The 20,471-nt window shown below is 39.3% G+C and overlaps 1 protein-coding gene across 1 annotated transcript in view; it reads left to right on the forward strand.

The window, feature by feature from the left end:
* RYR3 (ryanodine receptor 3) overlaps positions 1-20,471 on the forward strand; it is a 263,782-nt gene that overhangs the window by 173,393 nt on the left and 69,918 nt on the right. Inside the window, exons 53-67 of the mRNA XM_080996165.1 lie at positions 593-682; positions 952-1,098; positions 2,150-2,212; positions 2,662-2,737; positions 2,965-3,088; positions 4,494-4,609; positions 5,903-5,970; positions 6,836-6,957; positions 10,914-11,018; positions 11,568-11,617; positions 12,754-12,814; positions 13,753-13,991; positions 15,653-15,734; positions 18,540-18,670; positions 19,361-19,678. Of these exons, the coding sequence (XP_080852291.1) occupies positions 593-682; positions 952-1,098; positions 2,150-2,212; positions 2,662-2,737; positions 2,965-3,088; positions 4,494-4,609; positions 5,903-5,970; positions 6,836-6,957; positions 10,914-11,018; positions 11,568-11,617; positions 12,754-12,814; positions 13,753-13,991; positions 15,653-15,734; positions 18,540-18,670; positions 19,361-19,678 (1,792 nt within the window). The remainder of the gene's footprint in view (positions 1-592; positions 683-951; positions 1,099-2,149; positions 2,213-2,661; positions 2,738-2,964; positions 3,089-4,493; positions 4,610-5,902; positions 5,971-6,835; positions 6,958-10,913; positions 11,019-11,567; positions 11,618-12,753; positions 12,815-13,752; positions 13,992-15,652; positions 15,735-18,539; positions 18,671-19,360; positions 19,679-20,471) is intronic.

Genomic DNA, 20,471 nt, shown 5'->3' on the forward strand with positions numbered 1-20,471 from the left:
GGGAACTAGTCGAACCAGAGCCTATGCAACCACTCACTTTTTTGTAATCAATAAAGTTTGGCCTAAATTCTGCCAAAAACCAAAACTAAAATTTGAGTCATATACGTTTTTATTTAGGGGGGAGGTCTCTGGGTCTGAACACGCAAAGCACAGAATTGCAGATATCCTACGTGTCTATGTTCTTCCCGTTCACATGGGAATATTTCTCAAATCTTATCAGGGGTATGATTTAGAAAATAATTTTGTGGAGATTTTCTTTCCGTTTCATTTTTGTGGTGGATCTGTTTCTTCATTCTGTGTATGGTGGGGATGGAGCTATCTCCAAAAAACTGGGATACGTGTGCAGTTGTGCTAAAATACTCACCCAAAGCACAGTGCTGATAGCTTCATTTTGTATTTAACATCTGGAAAACCAGGCAGTATCTTATTTGGATCTGAACATGGAGTTTTGGTTCTTGCCTCTTGCCATTTTCTAAGATACTTCATTTAGTCCTTTTTCTTTAAAAAAACAAAACCAGCAATTTATTATAGTGGCCATCCCAGATAATTTGTTCCACCGGCTAATTACGTGTGAATTATGTGTCTGTTTCAGAATAATAGTGGGTGGAAGTATGCATCTTCACTCGATGAAAATGTGAAGACACATCCTTTAATGAGGCCTTTTAAAACACTGACTGAAAAGGTAATAAAGGAAAGATCAAACTTCATTATTTAATGAAACAACAGATTTTGTGTGCATGTTTTGTTTGCATGTTTCATTAATACGTGAATATCACTGATGCTGCAAGGTGCATCATTTTAATAAGCATTAAAATATGACAAGATTTAAATCCAAATCATGTTAAGTTTAGCTTTCCAAATTGTATACAGCGAGAAGACCTTTGTACAATACTCCAGTTTAGACTTATTCTAGGTGAAATGTTACAAAATTTGTATATATCTTTTTTTAAGGAAAAGGAAATTTATCGATGGCCTGCCAGAGAATCTCTTAAAACCATGTTAGCAATGGGATGGAGCCTAGAAAGGACAAAAGAAGGAGATTCAATGGTACAACAACGTGAAAGCGAAAAGCTCCGTAGCATATCACAGTCCAGCCAAGTAAGGCAGAACTTTCTTATAAAAAAAGACTAGAGAAAAACATGAGCTCATTTTTCTCCCTGCAAACTAATGCTATTTCTGTTTTGCTATTTCTATTTTTATTAAAAAAAATTAAAACACCTTTGTAGAAATATTGGTGTGGTGAACCAGTCCTGTGAAATGTGTTAAGAATATTTCTTGCCAGACTCTGAGATGGAGAGAATGCCTGAACATTCGCAATAGCAATTCCCCATGGCAAATTTTTCCAGTTGCCAATTTATTGTGACTTTTTCATAGCTAATGATCAGGTGACTCAGCCCTTATTTGTGAGGAAAATTTTTCGACACAATACAGTTTTTAATAGAATTCTATTTTCCCTCCCACTTGCTCCACAGGGAGGAATATGCAAACTAGATAGATCTTACCTTGCTGTGGGAGGACAGAACCTCTAGCGTTCTTCCTGCCTTGCTCCCATGCAGGTTGGGTGACAGCTGTACGCTGTCCTCTACTATGCAGCCCGACCCCATGATATTGCACAGGAATCTGTGGACTTAGCACTCACACCTGTAGAACATGGCTCCACGAAGACACATCTTTCTGGTGCAGGGGTCTAAATTTGAGTTCATCATACTCCTTTCCACTTCATAGGTCTTGTGTGTCAGCAGTTGTATGGGCCCTCAGCAAGCCTCTCTTTCACTGTAGTGGCAGGGATTTAGCTTGTCAGGGACTGAAGAAACATGGCTCCTTCCAGGCTTCCATGCCACCTTCCACCGTGTTCTAGAGAATTCCCCAACACTCTGGAGCTGATTTTCAGGGGATGGTGGGGACTGCAGGATATTGGCAAAAATCTGCTCTCCTGCTGCATTCAACGATGCTTCCACTGGATCAAAAGCCTTTCCACGAGTATGATGGTACTAACTGAATTTCACCCTAATTTAAGTTTTTTAATAACACTTAGCATCAGGCATTTTGCATCCTTAAAATAACTTCATTCAATATAGATTGACATGTAAAGAATCTAAATATAAAAAAACAGCAACCAACAACCACTAATTCTTCCTTTTAATAACAGGGGAATGGATACAACCCATCACCACTTGATCTTTCAAATGTTGTACTCTCCAGAGAAATCCAGGTTTGTATAAGGCTATTCAAAAATGTAGGAAAACACCTATTCATACTTAAATAAGAGCAACAAGGGCCAACAAGAGAGTGTCCTTATGTTCAAAAGTACCGTGGGGAGACCTGCTCTAGCCACAGGACAGAAAGTATCATAACCATAAGGCATTTCAAACAAACCACATCCAACATGAATAGGTCCTCATTTTCCTAGGACCCACACATGAGCCATAAAGGGCATCCTTTATGGTAATATCTGCCCTGACTCCATCTATGTAACAAAGCATTGTGTGACACAAGATGGAAATAGCCTTTCCCTAGGCAGATGGCCTCATAGGTATTCCTCCTTCCCTGCTTAACACTTACTATAAATGATATATTTAAATACTATAATATATATTTATGAAAAAATGTATTATTTCTTTTGATTTTGGATTATTTCTTATTGATTTGGTGGTGATACAGGGAATGGTTGAAGTGGTAGCAGAAAACTATCATAACATTTGGGCTAAAAAGAAGAAAACTGAATTGGAAAGTAAAGGTAAGACTGAAATGTTTTGTGTGAAACCTGATATTCAGTAGGGGAATATCTGAAAATACAGATGACATGATAAGAATAACCTTAGGCTGCAATCCTAAACCCACTTGGGAGTAAGATCAATGGAATTCAATGGGACTTACCTCTAAGTAGACGAAATGACGATCACAGCCTTACTTTGTCTGTCAATTCCTATTGTAAATATTAACACTTCTCTCATCTTACCATAGGTGGAGGTAGCCATCCTTTATTAGTACCTTATGACACTTTGACAGCCAAAGAAAAGTCTCGGGATAGGGAGAAAGCACAAGAACTGTTTAAATTTCTTCTAGTGAATGGCATTGTCATATCCAGGCAAGTTGTATATCACTGTGTAAATAACTTGTGTTGCCCTAGTTTTTTGTTTTATTTCTCTTGCTTTGAACATAGCCATATGAAGCCACACCATATTCTTTAGATGCCTCCCACTTTTCTTGTTGGAATTGTCTGCATTTGTGCCTTCAATATTTCACCTTTAAGAAACTCCCATCCATCCTGAATCCCCTTCGCTTTGAGCATTTTTGACCATGGGGCCTTTCCCAGTAGTTCTTTCAACTTTTTCAAAATTGGCCTTCTTATAGTCCAGAGTGCATCTCCAGCTACACTCAGCTTCCCCTTGCCTCCATATCATGAAACCCAAGAGGGTGAGATTACTTCTTCCCAAGGTTCCCAGTACTGTCGATCAGTTCCTCCCTGTTGGTAAGAATGTGGCTAGATGCATCCTATGGCTCTGTCACTGAGAGACAGATGCAAATTGACATCTGGTCTGAGCTCCGTACGTTGGGAAGAAATTGCTGGGTGAAGAGGCTCTGAGTTATATATTGAAAGGTAAGAAGAAGGTCATGCCTTCTGCACTCCAGTAATGAAACAGCAAAAATTGTTTAATGATACCATCCATATCAAATTAGTCATTCCTTACAATCCAAATTCAGAGACCTTGATATTTGGCCCAGTTCTCCTTTCCGGGGGTAGTTCAGATTTCAGTCTAGAGAGCAGCAGCCTAGTTCAGGATTCCCAGATGTTGCAGCATCCAGAGGAGGAATGCAGCAAAATCAATTTTGACTTTCCACAGCCACCATTGGGGGTACGGGTAGCTTCATGTTGCTACCAGGTAAGAAGCAAGTAAATTTCATCACTGGGTGAAGTATTATGTTAAGGATATTGGATAGAATTTCAAACCCTTCTGCCAAGTCACTTCACATGATACTCAGAAATCCAGAGTAACAGGAATTGATGCAAGCGGCCATAGGTCATCTTCTTCAGATAGCTGCAGTCAAGCAAGTAACCTCAGAACAGAGGTTTTCAGGTATTTATTGTTCCAAAGAAAGGGGGCACTTGGCAGGTGATATTGGATTTGAAGTTCTTGAACAAGTTTGTAGCATACTGAATTTTTTTGTATGGAAACATTGATCTCCCTTTGGGAAGCATAACTACCTGGCTTCAGCAGATTTCACCAAGGTCTATCTCCATGTGCCAATCCACCCAGACCATTGATAGTTTCTCAGCTTTGCCTATGCAGGTCAACATTTTCAGTTCAGCATTTTAGGGCTCCCTCAAAAATACATTTATGGTAAATGAATGGTCTCCTTTTCCCACTTAGAAGCTGCAATCCTAAAAAATGGGCAATTTCAAATAATGTTTCATAATTAACATGTACAATATGATAAAGTAGCTCAGCTTGAAGTCATTAATATTAAGCAAACATGCTTCTTTTTACTAGAGGCTTAAGTGGCATGGAGATGGATGCTTCATCCATGGAAAAAAGATTTGCCTATAAATTTCTGAAGAAGATTCTCAAATACGTTGACTCTGCTCAAGAATTCATTGCACATTTAGGTAAGTTTCTGTAGGCTACTAATCAGAAAGGCAGATATTACCCTAATTCAGTTACATTCCCTATTGTTGTCATTTCCTTGTGAAGTGACATGGACTGTGCAGGGCTTTGATCCTTACTTGCTGTGCAGAAGTGTTTGCAGGACTGCTTGACCTTGCACACTGAGCAGCCATAGCAGCCTCTGTCTTCCTGAGCCCACCACACCACACATATCTGGGCAAGAGAAGGGGAAAGGAGAGGTGGCCATCACAGGCACCCTTAATGTGGCTTTCCCTTTGAGGAAACATCCCTTGTCCAGAGTGAATGTCATGCAGAAAATGCCAGTCCCACCCACATGGTGCTTTTTTCTCAAAGGAATAGCGCACAAACTCTTAATGCAGAGTCCCCAGTGAGAAAAGATCACTCTGTGCTCTTTCCAACAGAAGAAAGGGTTCTCAGCACTAATTTCCCTACAGAATGCTGCTCCCAGGAGCGGTAAGGGTGCTTGGAGCTTTTTCAACTGCTGCCTCTACTTCCCCATCTTCTGCCTCAGGAGGGAAGAGAGAAGCTTTGATGGTGGGTGAAGATGTTGGCCAAGCATCTTCAAGGGAATTATGTGCACACGAGCTTTGTGGTCTTTTGTGTTCACACATGTCTTTCAAGAAAGGAAAAAGGGATGCTCACTTAACCTTAACTTCACATTTAAGAAGCCTGTGGCCTGTGGTCATGTGAGAGGGTTTACCCAATCCACTGTCCCCAGCATCCCACTTCTAAATCTACACTTCAGGTGATCCAATAGTTCTTTTTGCCAAACCTGTAACTTATGGGCCATACCCCACCCTAAAAAGAGGCACCCTAATACTCTCCCAAAATCTGTCATTAAAAAATATCTCTTGGGTTTGTTCTTGCCTGTTCCAGTGATTCCCCCACTGTGATTACATGATGCCAAAAAGTTATTTGTGCTTCACATAAATGAAGCAGCACTTAAATGAAAAACCATTTCAAAAAAAGAAAAGAAAAAAAAGAAACTAATTTTTTGGGGGGAAAGCTTCAGAAATAGGAGTTGAGCACACACAGATGGACTTTCTCACTTCATATTCAGCATCCACAAGATCTTAAGTAGCTTTATCATTTATCACATTTGCCTAAATGGAGATGATCACTAAATAGGAGCACATAGTTGCCTCTTCTGTTCCTATATAAATCATATGGTTGGTGCTTCTGAAATTTTGACTTCATGTATTTCAAAAGCCCATGGAAGATGTAAATTGATATTTCTGCCTAGTGTTATTTACCATTTTATTGTTTCTCTCCAGAAGCTATTGTCACCAGTGGAAAAACTGAGAAATCACCACATGACCAAGAAATTAAGTTCTTTGCCAAAGTGAGTTGTTACATTAAAAAACAAATGAACTACTTTAACTTTCACAGTAATGCAAGAATGTAGTATGTATTAATGTTGAGATTTTGTAAAGAAACCCAAATAAATTGGTATTGAAAATTGGTTAGTGCTTTAAGGCTCTCTCTCTCCCTCTCTCTCCCTCTCTCTCCCTCTCTCTCCCTCTCTCCCTCTCCCCCCCCCTTGATGTAGGGCTGCCATCATGCAGCCCACATTGGAAGATTTGTAGTGCCTCATCACAGTCTTGGATTTAGATGATGTTGAGGCAGGGTTGGAGGGCAAAGTGAAGGCAGGTTTATACAACAGCAGTGGCCATGGCATGGGAGCAAGAAGGGAGGGACACCAAGAGGGGAATAGTGGTGGTTTAAAACAGCGGTGGAAGTTTAAGTAAAGCAGCGATGGAGGGACACTTGTACCTCCAATGACAGTGTAGGATCCACGAGTACCCTCAAGCAGCTCACCACCTTCTTCAAGGAGAGTGAAACCTCATCCAAAATAGGTTGTGTTCTATTCATTCAGACTGAAGAACCACCCCGGTTGCCGTCTGATTTCTGTGAGAGAGAATTTTCATTTTGTCTGGGATTAAAACCTCACTAAACACCGAGAAAGATGGTGGGTACATAAGGAACAGGAAGTTGAGAGGTATGAAGGAAGGGTGTAAAGTAAGATATGGACTGAAAATAGAATAAATGTCATCATGGGAATTAATTAGTTAATTAACAAGTTAAAAGTTAAAGGAATTGCTAACTGGTTAAATTTTTCAACTGTAAACTTTTAAACTTCACTTTAAAAAAGTTAGCTTTATCCTTTTTACAAGTTAAAGCTAAAACTTTTTATCTGAATTCCCTAGGTTCTGCTTCCACTAGTTGACCAGTATTTTACCAACCATTGCCTGTATTTCCTCTCCTCCCCAACTAAGCCACTCAGCAGTAGTGGATATGCTTCAAATAAAGAAAAAGAAATGGTAGCAAGGTATGTAAGTAAGAAAAAATACAGTCTATGACACTGGAAAAATCATGATATAATAAAGGTATTAGGCTCTTTAAAATATTTATTTCATATATCCTTATAACTCTAGCTAGTTTTTTTAATAATCCAAACTTGTATTTTAATTATATTAGTCTACATTGAGTGGTCACACATGTGCCTCTTCATACAGTCACCTTACACTCTGGTGATGCTGATAATAGAACAATAATATGAAAAATAACATGAACAACTTTATATACATATCTTTTGTATAGATTTAGTTAGATATGTAATTACAAAAAGAAGTAAAATTCCTTTTAAGCCCCTTTCTTACTGGTTCAGAATTCTGTCATTTTTATTTATTTCTCTACATTATTGATTTTCTCACTGATTCTCTTGTCTTTCCTTCAAATTATTCTCCTGGGGGAGATAGGTTTGGTTTTTTGTTTTCTAAATAGATTTTTTTAAGATACTAAATAAGATTTTTCCAAACGTTTCACTTTCAGTGACGTTTTAATCTAGATATAATTCTCAAATTATATCTAAGTGTTTTCATTCACAATATGCTGATTTTATTGCTCATCTTATTATATATAGAACACTTTATCAGACATTTTTCTAAAATGCACATATGTTGCTTTTGGTTCCTCACTTTCTGTTTGTAAGTCCATTAAAATGCTATCCAATCTTTCCTGGTATTATTTATTCTTTAGAATCCTATGTTGTTGTTTATTCATGGTTTTGGTTTTTGCTCATGGAAGGAGGACATCCTTCTGTGGGTGAGTCCTCCTATCTACCTCAAAGATTCAGAGGTTCCAAAGGCTTCCAGAACCTCTGTTGGGAAAGGGAGCCCTCTCAAATATTGTCCAACCTCACCTAGAGGTAGCATGGTATCCATTACTTTCCAAGGTATGGGTTGTTGCTGTTTTCTTGACTCTGTTCTCCATAACTAGTTTTAGCTAGTTAGTAAAGTTTCTATCTTAGGTTTTTGTTTGTTTGCTGAAGAGGTGATAGAGGAGTCAGCCGCAAACGAAACAAGTTGACATTCTGCATCCCTCCAGGAGCTGCCTGGATCCAATTCGGGATGGTTGATTTATTCCACTTGTGTCTAAAAGCACCTCAGCATCTAGGGCAGAGATGGGAAACACGTGGCCCCCTAGATGTTGTTGGACTGCAACTCCTATCAGCCCCAACCATAATGGCCATAGAGAAGACTGTAGTTATATCCAGCAACATATGGAGGGCCGCAGATTCACCATCCCTGATCAGCGGGTAAAATCTTAAGTGTTGACTTCTACTGCCATCCATTATTGATGGCAAATCATTCTGTCCTGGGTATAGAGAGTGGTAGTCTGAGCAATGAAAAAGGTGTCTGACAATAATAAGGAATGAAGCACATTGAAAATCAAAGGAATTGACAGTGTCACTCCTTGAAGACTGATGTATTGTGCTTTCCCTTTAGATCTAATACCATGGAGACAGTTACAGATAACTGTAAACGGAATTGTTTTCCCTATGGGTACAGTCTACCTACTGTTAATTCATTAATGTTAATGAATCCACCATGCTCCTTTTACAGGAGGTTTGGGGGAAGACATCTCAGACAGGTGTATAGATCTTACTGAAGAGGGAAATCCAGGGGACATTTAAACTGCCCCCCCCCCCAAGAAGGGGGGAGACTGAATCATGGTGGGTTTCTTAATGCAGCCATTCTCCTACAGCTTTTTAAACTGCATACTTCTTAAATTGAGTCCTTGATTAATACAAACCTCAGAGCACTGGAACGTCACCACCTTCCTTTGTAGAACGCTGGTGTCAACCAAGAGCTACTAATGTAACCTCCCTTTCTCAGTCTAATCCAGGGTTTGTTGGAGCAGCATACTAGCTTCCATAGCCTGCTGCTTGTTTTGCTTAGGAAGAATGCTCATCCGCTGTGTCAACTCCCAAGTGGAGGAAGAAGGCAGGCAGGACTGGGCAGAGGGACACCTTCCCAGCAGGGTGGACCAGGAGTTTGGATTGCTCTGTTAATCAATTGAGTGTGGATTGCTAGCTTCTAATCTAAAGCCCACCCTATTTTGGGGTGCTAAGCTTTTTGGTGATTTCCTGAATGATGCACTAACTAAAATGAAGTTTAAAAGCCTATATTATCTCTTCCCAAATAAGGAGAAGCAGAAGGTTGATATAAGGAGTCAGAACTCATTTTGCAATCATAGAGTTCCTTTTTGAGCTTTCTAATTTTGACCTATCAGGTATTAATAGCAAAATATAGCCACCAGCCAGAACTAAGCAGCAGTAGAGACAAAATTCTGTTTGATGCCATATTTTACCAGTGAGAGAGAAACTTTAATATTTCTTCTACATGTGGGAACCGTCAACTACTCACCCTTCAGCCTAATGTTCAGTCTTTTGGAAATTTGTATAAGAAAGAACTGTGTACCAAGGTGGTCGTTGTTGCCTTTTTCTGTGGAGCAGACCAAGGTTCTGGAAGCTTAAGAAAATCACAAAATCAGATCAACAGCTTCTATTATTGTTGATGGACCTATTCCCATAATGTCCACTGTACTATTTATACCTAGTTTTGCCTCATTGCATGAAAATTTAACAATTTAAATGGGCTAGGATATGCTCATACAATAATTAATATAATTGTGGCTTCTCATAAAATATATCCAATCAAACATAAAACCAGCTAGAAAATGTGCTTAAGCTGTTGCCAAAGAAAGAAGGTGGCCCTCAATAAGACTAATGTCCCTCATTTACTGAGACTTTTAATGCAGAACTTTCACAGGGGCTATAATCTGATACTACACCTGCCGAGACACTCACACAATAAGCGTACAATAAGCAAAATTTGAAAATGGTCTGTTTAATTAGTCTACTTCCAGTGCATATATTCTCTTCATATAATTCTTCCATCAGACTCTTCATATTGCTGACAAAACCATATTTTAAGCCAATTCATATGCTCTCAGACCAACTCCTGACTCTGAAAGTCCAGTTCCTGGTGGCAGTTAGGATATATGGTGGCAGGAAGGATGTCTTAACTGTATGCTCTTGCCTTTCAGGAACCCAGGCACTGATATGTCTTTATTTAGAAGATTTATGCAGTGGGTTGGACTTGATGACCCTTAGGGTCCCTTCCAACTCTACAATTCTATGATTCTGTGATTCCCTAAAGGAATTTGTCCCACAGAATGCAGGAATTGGTTCTCTCCTATTTTTCCCCTAACCCATTCCACTCAAGAGAGAGAGGGGGGGGGGCTTACGTTGGATACATGTTGGATACTCAATATGTATTTATGGAGAACAATATTTACTAAATAAGTAATTGGGCTTCAGATTCCTCGTTTATTTTCTTCCATAGTTTCTTGGGACAGAAAGATTTCTAGAGCAACTCTAAATATGTGGCTTTGGACTCCTTGTTCCCTGGAGTAGTGTGATACTCTAAATAAAGATATATGTGCCTCTTTTCCTCAAAGACTGTATGACATTAGTATATTAATTACCTTTTAAACCACCAGGATGTATTTTGGCACACTGAGTCTGAGGGTAGGCACCATAGCTGCTCTGATTACTGCTCTGATTACCATTATCTCATATCTGGAGAGTAGCTGTGGGAGGGGCACTCAGTACACCTACAATTTGAGTGAAGAATCCTATCACAGATGTATTGAAGTTAGGTCTCTCCTCTTGATGGGTTCTGGTGCTTAACATTAATTTGAAGGATATCCTTGCATGACCTAGGAAAACATTGCTTATCCTGAGGGTTCTTTCTGGTCATGAAAAGGAGGACATCCTTCATTATTTCACACTAGAATCTTGATATGACCTCTTGTCCTGGTGGAGTTAACTAAAGTTGCAGTATTAGAACTTAATAATAGTAATTTATTTCTGGTTAGATGATCTTTTGTTCCTCAGCTGTTGGAAGCCTCCAAAACTGAGAGGTTTCCTCCTCCCAGCAGAGATTCCAGAAGCCTCTGGAAGTCCTGCCTTCTTGAAATGGATGGGAGGAGTCAGCCATCAAAGGATGTTCTCCTTTCCATGACAAGAAAGAGCCCTCATAAGTAAGTCCAATAATTATTTCCATTATCTTCTGATGACTTTTATCTTCTCAACTTCATTTTGTCTTGCTTACTATTTGGTTGCTAAAAGTAGAACTGATGAAGCAGAAAGTATAAGTTTTTCCCCCCTGGTGCCATAACCTTATGTAGCAATGCTTTAGCATAACTGTTATTTGTAATCAATTTTTTTTTTAATTGAATTCTCTGTTTTTTCACATTCTTAAGTTCTTTTATTTTGTACCTTCAAAAAGAAACAACCATTACAGAATGATTTGGTTACATAACATATAGTGGTCTAAGAGCTTAATTGTGAAAGAAAATTTAAAAAATATTTAGAATAGTATTCACTTTCCCCCTAGATGTATAGAAAATAATTTCTAAATGTAGTTATTATCAAACTCAGCTTCTGTTCAATTCAAAACATACTTTGTATCCTTGTTTCACATCTACCATTCTCACAGTTGCTCCTCACGACTGTATTAATTTATTATCTAAACAAATCTTTAACCCCTCTGTATTTTTCCTGCTGTTTTGCATTCTTTTCGGCTTTAGCCTTTTCTGCAAACTTGCTGCTCTTGTTAGACATAGGATTTCACTTTTTGGTAAGTTAAGAAAGATTTTCATTAAGTTATCATCGCAAGTTGTCTGGGATATTTCTGGGTTGATGAGAAATTGCTGACTGCTTTTTAGCTAGTAATCATGAAAATGATTTATTTATTTTTAAGATAAAGTATCCCTGAACTGTCCCTTTGTAGTGTCCTTTCAATCTCTCCTGCTGTCATACCCTGGGACAATTCTGTAAAATTGTTTACGAGTCCCATTTCCTGCTTCTGTATCAACATACGTCTGCTTTGTTTTCTGACTATGCTATTATCAATAATATATTTAAGCAAATGCAGAAGAACATGATAATATCATGCAAAGTACTAGATGCTATTGGAAGAGAAATTTTAGTATGTTGTGGAGGAGCCATCGTAGCATCTTGCTAAGTACAGTATACTATCCTTGCACAAACATCGCAGAAACTTGATAATTTGCAGAGCAATGCTATGGGTGGTGGTGAGTTTCTTTGGTGGAGCTCCCACTATTACCTAAACCCTTTTGGCTTCAACTCAGATACATTTTTTCGCATCAATGTTTTTTCAGCCAGGAGCTAAGACTATGTCCTCCTCATGAGTGAGGTCCTTACTCACAAGTGTGAAGGGAGGGAGTGGAGGGAAATATGGGAGAGCCACTTAAAAGAGGCTGAAGAAGGGAAATGCCAAGGAAGAAAGACTTCTGAAGCTTCTCTTTGAGACAATCGTAGCTCAAAGCTGAGAAGGAGCATGGGTGAGATCCAGCTCCCTTCTACTGAGGCATTAGACCACAGATTGGAGCCTTAAAGGTGCAAGGCACAGATGCACATTCTGCACATCTTCTAATCTTTTGGATTTTTGGTTCCCCTGAACACTCTAGATATTTTCTGATTGGCAGTTCTCTAGTCAAAGAAATCCAAGTAAATTATGAATGGGGGAAAATATATATAAAAGGCAAGTAGAAAGGGCAGTCTACATGCTTTCCATTAATCTGATAATAAGATGATGTAAGAAGAAAAATTAACAAAGATTCCAACTTTTGTTAAAAGAATAATATATTAGATTTCCCCAGCATAAGTATGTTTAATAAATGTATTAATTTTTATTTTACCTTTTTAAAAGAATTTAAAAGAGCAACACATTTCCCCATTCATTTTGAATAGGTAGTGACGCTGCTACAATGGTTAGCTGCCTACACATCTTAGCTCAGACACTAGACACAAGGTAAGTTTACTCCTTTTATCAATCTTATTTGTCAACACTATTTCACCCACCCAAAGAATTTTTTCCAAAAATATTCCCCCCCCCAAAAAAATGAATTATTGGAACCAAATTATTTACTTCCCAGCAGAACATTTTTCTTGAAAGCTATGTAGTAACATATGCCCTATACTGTTCAGTTTAGGCTGTAATCCTATACATATTGGAAAGTATGCTCACTGAATTTGAGGAGACTTACTTCTGAGTAGACTTCTGAGTAGACATCTGTAGATTGTATAGTCAGGAGGTTTAGTTGAAAGCAAGGTGTAAAAGTGGTGAATTTTGCAATACTTAAAATTCATCATTAAAACTTAAGACTTGGTGCTGTTTTCATTTCCCATAGAGGTAAATTTCAAAAGCAAAAGTAGACAACGATTAAAAATATGGTTTAAAAAATTCAGTTTTTAAAAGTAGTTCACTTCAGCTTTACTAATCTATCCTTTTTAGCAATTGCAATCTAAGCAGGAGTGTGTCCTCTATTTCCCAACCAGCACCCCTAGGTGGCATCTGAGTCTGAGAAAGAATCTGCAAATGTACACTGAGCAATAACTGAGAAGCAGAGGAAAGCCTCTTTTCCTGATACATGTGTAATGTTGGTATCTCTGTGCAGAAGCCTGCTAGAAGTAAGTCTCATTTCATAGTACTAGGGTAAATCATCTCACCATTATAGGACTTGGTGCAAGTGCACTAAAATTAGCTTCCTCGCCATAATTTCCCACATGGTTTCTTAGTGTGCTTAGTAAGAACTGTTGAATAGCCATGTAATTAATTACTGGTATATGTCTGGTCAATGTAGACACCTATATCTCAAAGAAACAGACATGAATTGAGGAAGTCTAGATTTGCTATGGAAAATTATAGGCATTTGATTTCTAAGTGACGTTCTATAAATTGTCCTGTAGAACCGTCATGAAATCAGGTTCAGAGCTGGTTAAAGCAGGACTGCGTGCCTTCTTTGAAAATGCAGCTGAAGATCTGGAGAAGACATCAGAAAATCTTAAACTTGGAAAATTTACCCATTCCCGTACACAGATTAAAGGGGTCTCACAGAATATCAACTATACAACAGTGGCATTGTTGCCTGTTCTAACATCAATTTTTGAACATGTTGCTCAGCATCATTTTGGCACCGATTTGCTATGTAAGTCTTCTCAGTTTTATCTTTGATTTTCAGATATTGTTTCAGTTGTAACTAGGAATGGATGAGGATTCCACTGCTCATTCCAAAATGGGCCAAGCCTTTGCATTCAACTGAAGCTGAAACCATGTTTGCTCTTTTAGAAGTGTGCATTTAACTTACTGTTTTATTTACTCTAATATACTATGAGCTATGGCAAAATCTGAAATTAGTTGCATTATATTTTCATTTTTAATACATAGATTCAATGGAAACTGTATGGCAGCTAATATGCTTCCAGCCTCATGTATTAATAAATTTTGAGCCCTTTGTGATGAATACAGTGGTACCTCAGGTTAAGAACTTAATTTGTTCTGGAGGTCTGTTCTTAACCTGAAACTTTTCTTAACCTGATGCACCACTTTAGCTAATGGGGCCTCCTGCTGCCGCTGTGCCGCCAGAGCACGATTTCTGTTCTCATCCCGAAGCAAAGTTCTTAACCCAAGGTACTATTTCTGGGTTAGCGGAGTCTGTAACCTGAAGCGTATGTAACCTGAGGTACCACTACAGGGATTTTTTTTCATTCAGGGATAAATTAACAGTAGCCTCCTGAATGTTGCTAGATTTTCATTCTAAGTGGTCAGTACATCCATTTTATTTATGGAGGATTGTCACATCTTGTCTGAGAGGTCTCCTGCAGCAGAAATTCAAGTGATGCAGCTTGTCCCAGAATAGGATGCAGCAAAGGATGGGAAGTTTGCCTGTTGAAGCTTTGCCTGTTATTCAGTTGCTAAAAACAGAGGGAAAAGTTGCCAACCCCATTAAGTACTTTTCCTAGGCAAAGGGTCTTACATCAATGCTGGGCTGAAATAAACCAGGCATTGGTGGAGACTGATATCCTATCTTCTGTGTGGTTCACAGGGGCCATGACTGTTTGAAGTTAATTAAAATACTCCCACTGATCCAAAAGTCTTTTACATCAGGTTCATAGGAACTGTGTGGGATGAGAGAGAGAGAGAGAGAGAGAGAGAGAGAGAGAGAGATGGGCCTTGTGATTAATTAAGACAGCAGTCCAATTTTAGAATTTTGTTAAGTCCAGGAACATATTGGATGGCATGTCTTCCATGAATCCTAGAGTCTTTGATTCAGCACAGGCCTCCATTCATGGAAGGAAGGGAGGAAATTTTTATCAGTTATCTTTCCCATCTACAACCTTCTGTTCCAGCAAGCCCCCTAATCCTAAGGGGCAAGTTTTCAGTGGGATGCAGGGAAAAGAGCAAATCAATGAAAACCACCTTCCCCTTCTATGAGGAGAAAACAGAAACACTCTTCCTGTGAGTGGAATTCTGCTACATGACCTTTGTATCCAGCCCAAATGGCTGCATTGGTATAATCATATCATTGTAGAGCAGGAAGGGACCTCAAGTGCTGGCAATTCAGAAATCTCAACTAAAGCATCCCTGACAGATGGCCACCCAACCTTTGCTTAAAAACCTCTAAGGAAGGAGAGTCCACCACCACAATTTTATTTAGAAAATTATATAAAATTGAATAAAGCATTAGTAGAGTACTATATACAACAATTGGCTGTTGTTTGGGTAAACTGTATAAAGAGGTCAAAACATTCAATTTAAAAATATGACGTAGCTGAACATAAGTGTTTTCTTTTCTTTTCTTTCCCCCAGTAGGTGATGTCCAAGTATCATGCTACAGAATTCTTTGTAGCCTGTACTCTCTTGGAACTGGAAAGAACATTTATGTTGAAAGGTACTTAACAGAAAAAAAAGCTGAATACACCATGAAAAGTTGCTCTAAGCATATTGCTGAGTTAAGAGTGATTGTGCCTCTGTAAAGCACACCAGTAACCTTTGGTAGCTGAAGCATTTCCTTACAAGCAAGCTAAACAATACCTTGTATTCTCCACTGGGCATTAGGACACTTCCAAGTGGGACTGTGTTTGTCCTACTGCTCGAAGGCAGGAAATTTGGTTGCTCCAAAGGTAGTTGGTGTGTCCACCTCCCTTCGAACATTAGTTCACTTTCTTGTATTCAGAATGTATTGGGAAAGGCTTCTAGAAGGCAGCCTTGAGGCCTGCAGTTCTCACCATACCCCCTTCTACACTTCAGCCACACCCACTTTTACATGCTCCTCCCCATCCCAGGTTGTCCATGGGTCAATGAAGCCTTTGGCTCGATAGCCACTCCTGGCTCACTGGAAGCCAGAAATGTTTCGGTGAAATGTTGCTCTAGAGTGTTTCAGAACACCAGTGTGTCTGCAATTTTTTAAATATCAGTTGTGAAAAACTGAAGGGGGGGCATACAAATCCAGACAAAATAAATGGTGGCAGAAATGAGACAGGTAGAACAGCTTGCCAGTATTAGCTTGCAAGCGGAAATTCACACAATTGTGGTGGTCACAGGACTCCCTCCTACATATTGAGTACATTGGTGACTGTCAGGGAAGAGAATGTAGTGGTAGACCACCCTTGCTTGCCTGGCTCCAGCTGTGGGCCACGTGGGGAACAGGCCACTTGCCAATCACTCGGCAGGGCCTACCAAGAGCTGGGACCAAACATGGTGTGTAAACAAGTGCTGCCATGCCTTCAGCTCCCACATGGCTGCCTGTTAAATGTGCTTGGAAATGCTCTAAAGCCTTAAACGTACCAGTATTGCCTGCCTGTAAGTCAGGGCTGGCCCACCCATGAGGCAAGGTGAAGCGGCCACCTCAGGAGGCAGCAGATCTGACCTCCACAGAATGCATTGTCCACTGCTGCTTCCACCGCAGCGGCAGCAATGGCTGCAGTACATTCTTTGGAGGCCAGATCCGCCTCCTCCTTGGAAGCATCCCTAGTGCTGGCTTTATAATGGCCTCTTGACAAGTAGGAGGCACAGCTGGTTTCCTTCCTCCAGGAGAAAATGGCAGGGGCTGGCATGTAGGGTCTCCTGGATTCTGCACCCGCCCAGTGTGATTCAGAGCAGGGTTATTTCCCCCTTGTGACGGCCTTTGATTCCCACTTTAACCATTGGGTAAGGTACGTGGGTGGCGCTGTGGGTAAACCACAGAGCCTAGGACTTGCCAATCAGAAGGTCGGCGGTTCGAATCCGTGCAATTGAGATAGCAAGGTTTTGGGTTTTTTTAAACTGCTTAGGTTTTCTCTTTCCCCTCCTCAGTTTGACAAGCCCCACATGCAATGAAAGAGATCATATTATGAGATAATTATTTGCAAGGCCATCTATTATTATCATCTCTCTCCCCTGCATCGTAACTGCTTAATGAGGTTCCTTCCTAGATGTTCTGAACATTTTACTTTTTGTAAAGCAACTTATAAGTGCAGTTAAAACTTTTTTAAAAAATAGCCTTCTGCATTAACTGCTGATGTTAAGGAATTATTTCCGTAAGGGTTTTTTCCCCAATTCTGAGTTGATTTCACATTCTGGTTAAATTGGCTGACATTATCCTCAAGTGATTAAAATATTTTAAAGGGACTACTCAATTTGAGATTTTCTGACCATCAACAGTGTAAGATTGTGATCATCAAAATTATACTGCTGAAATGTAGAAAGCTTTGACTAACTAGGAGGGGATTTTTGTGTGTGGGAAGACTATGCTCTATCCAGCTCTGGTACTGAATTTCTGGGCCAATAATTCTTTAATCACTATTTTAAAACAACAAAGTGTGTTGTTGTGGCATACTAAAGACCAACGATTTTGTTATGACAGAAGTTATCATGGAGTCAAGTCCACTTTTCAGATACATGAAATCTTGGTTTACAGGTATATAAAGGAGAAAATTATAATGTGGGAGTCCAGTGGCAATGAGTTTCAAAAAGGTGGTGACTGATCATGATAGATTAAATCTATGTTCAATGTGCACACCTTTTGCAGTAGCCGGTTAGTGATAATTGGTGGGGATAAAAGGGATGGGTAAGTTTTGTGGAGGAAAGGGAAGGGCCAATGGGACCTATTGATACTGCATCCAAGGGCCCCCAATAACTTGAAGCCAGCCCTGCACCCTTGACCTCACGCCCGCCTATTTTCTGTGGTAATCATTACAAACAAAATATCAATCCATAATAATGAATCCAGTTTCCTCCCCTTGCCACCAGATTTCAAATCAAATAATATACAATTGGTTTATTAATTTGATCAAAAGAAATCAATCTATTCATTCCAAAAGGTTACTACTAGTATTGAATACTGTAAGGTACAGAAACCTGCCTGTGCCAACTAAGATTATGACTTGAAATTTGGTCCCTGAGAGTGTGGCTTCATCTATTGCTCAAGGGAAACAATTTCTTCGACTGTTACTTTTGATTCTCCACAAGATGTGGTTGAACATGACATTGCCTTCCAGATTTAAATATACTTGCTACCCAATTAGACTATCTAATTTGGAAACATTTTTGATAGGGAAGGACTGTTAAGAAAACATTGCAAACCGAAACTTGCTACTGGTAGAATAAATGTAATGTGTCAATTGGATTTGAAAATAGTTACTTCAGATATATTGTGGGGTTGGTTTTTTACTTCAGATGTATTGTGAAAGAACTGATAGTGTTCTTTTGTTTACAGACAACGTCCGGCTCTTGGTGAGTGCTTAGCGTCTCTTGCAGCTGCCATTCCAGTAGCCTTTCTTGAACCTTCTCTCAATCTTTACAATCCCCTGTCTGTCTTCAACACAAAAACTGCAAGAGAGAGAGCTAGTAAGTACAGTACTCTGTAATTGATTTTAGAGTGTGTGTTGTTATTGCTTTAAACTGTTTTGTGTAATTGTTTGTTTTTAATTGTTTTTAATTTGCAATTGTTTCATATGTTTTTTATTATATTGCTTCAAGGTACAATTGGTGATTCATAAATGAAATAATAATAACATTAAAACCTTTTTCAATTATTTCATGCCTATTTAATCTACTTTCACAGATTGCAGTAAACTTAAAACCATCTTTAAAGGATCATGCTCATCTTTTGTTCAACTGTACTTTAGTTGCTAACATGTTACTGTTTTTCTGGCACATAATATTTTGGCAGCACAATCATTTATGCCGCAACATCCTGCTTTGTGTAGATTTTTTAAATGGCATAGCATTCAGTCATGTGACTCCACAATAATCAGAAGTAGTACACATTGTAAACACAGGTTTACTACATTATCTGATTGTGAGAGCTAGGCCCAAAGTGTTATGGAATTAATAAAAAGCTCCATGTAAAGCATGGAACCAAACAAAAAACCATTGCTGTTGAACAGTAGAGGGAACTAATGAATCATGTTTGTATCCATGCACAATCTGTCAGAGTTACAGTGGAAGTAAAATGATTTAAATTGTGCTTTAGCTGTTTTAAGCATTAAGTATGTTAACCACCCCAAAATTATTGTTATGTGTCATAATATGAAGTTTTAGGCATGCCTGAAACCGTAGAAGAAATGTGTCCAGAAATCCCTCACTTGGATGGCTTAATGAAAGAAATAAACAGCTTGGCAGAATCTGGAGCCAGATATACTGAAATGCCACACGTGATTGAGGTGATCTTGCCCATGTTATGCAACTATCTATCATACTGGTGGGAAAGGGGGCCTGAAAATGCTGAAAGTACTGGCCCCTGCTGCACAATGGTAACTTCTGAGCATCTCAGCATAATACTGGGGAACATTTTGAAGATCATCAACAATAACCTGGGGATAGATGAGGCAACTTGGATGAAGCGAATAGCAGGTACCTCGTGGCAAATTTCATTTAAACAACTGATTACTAGAGCTGTTTTATTTGTCAACACCAACAAAACATTAATTCTCCAATAGTTGTACTTTCTTTACGAAAATTTTCTCTCACAGTCACATTTACATTTTAGAATCAATGTCTTTTATTAAATTAGTTAAATGGTAAAATCTAAGTAAAATCTAAATAATATATGCTTGGTTCAAAAATTGGGGGTCCTGCATTCCTGAACAAGTACCTGGTATCATTATGTGTTTGGAAATAACTTTTAATATCTGTAGAGCTAGGAGAAAATACTATCCATTAATTAAGTGCATGTAAGTCTCCCTGAAAACTCTTATGGCACAGACCTGTCCTGTTTTTAAAGCTACAAAATGGATGGATACATATATGAAGAGTTCTCATGGTTTTCATTTGATTGCATCAGATGTGGTCCACAGCAGTCAGGAAAATATTTTCTCCGGGTTTCTCCGTCCTCCACCAGTCGCGGACTGTGGGCCGGGGGGGGTGGCATTATTAATCCGGGAAGATTGTTCTTTCAGGGCTCTACCATCACCATCGATCCCTGGCATTGAATGTGTTGGCCTAGTGTGGGGCTCCGAGGTGAGCTTGGCTGTCTGGCTGGTGTACCGGCCACCTAGCGCACCAGCAGCCACCCTATTAGGCCTGCTGGAGGCGGTGGCCGGCTGGGCCTTGGAGTTCCCTAACCTATTGGTATTGGGGGACTTCAACATCCATGGGGATGCCACTCCCTCCTCACAGGCTCTGGACCTGGTGTCTTCCATGGCGA

The sequence above is a fragment of the Podarcis pityusensis genome (assembly GCF_964106645.2).
Source record: "Podarcis pityusensis genome assembly, chromosome: 1".
Classification (NCBI taxonomy): Eukaryota; Metazoa; Chordata; class Lepidosauria; order Squamata; family Lacertidae; genus Podarcis; species Podarcis pityusensis.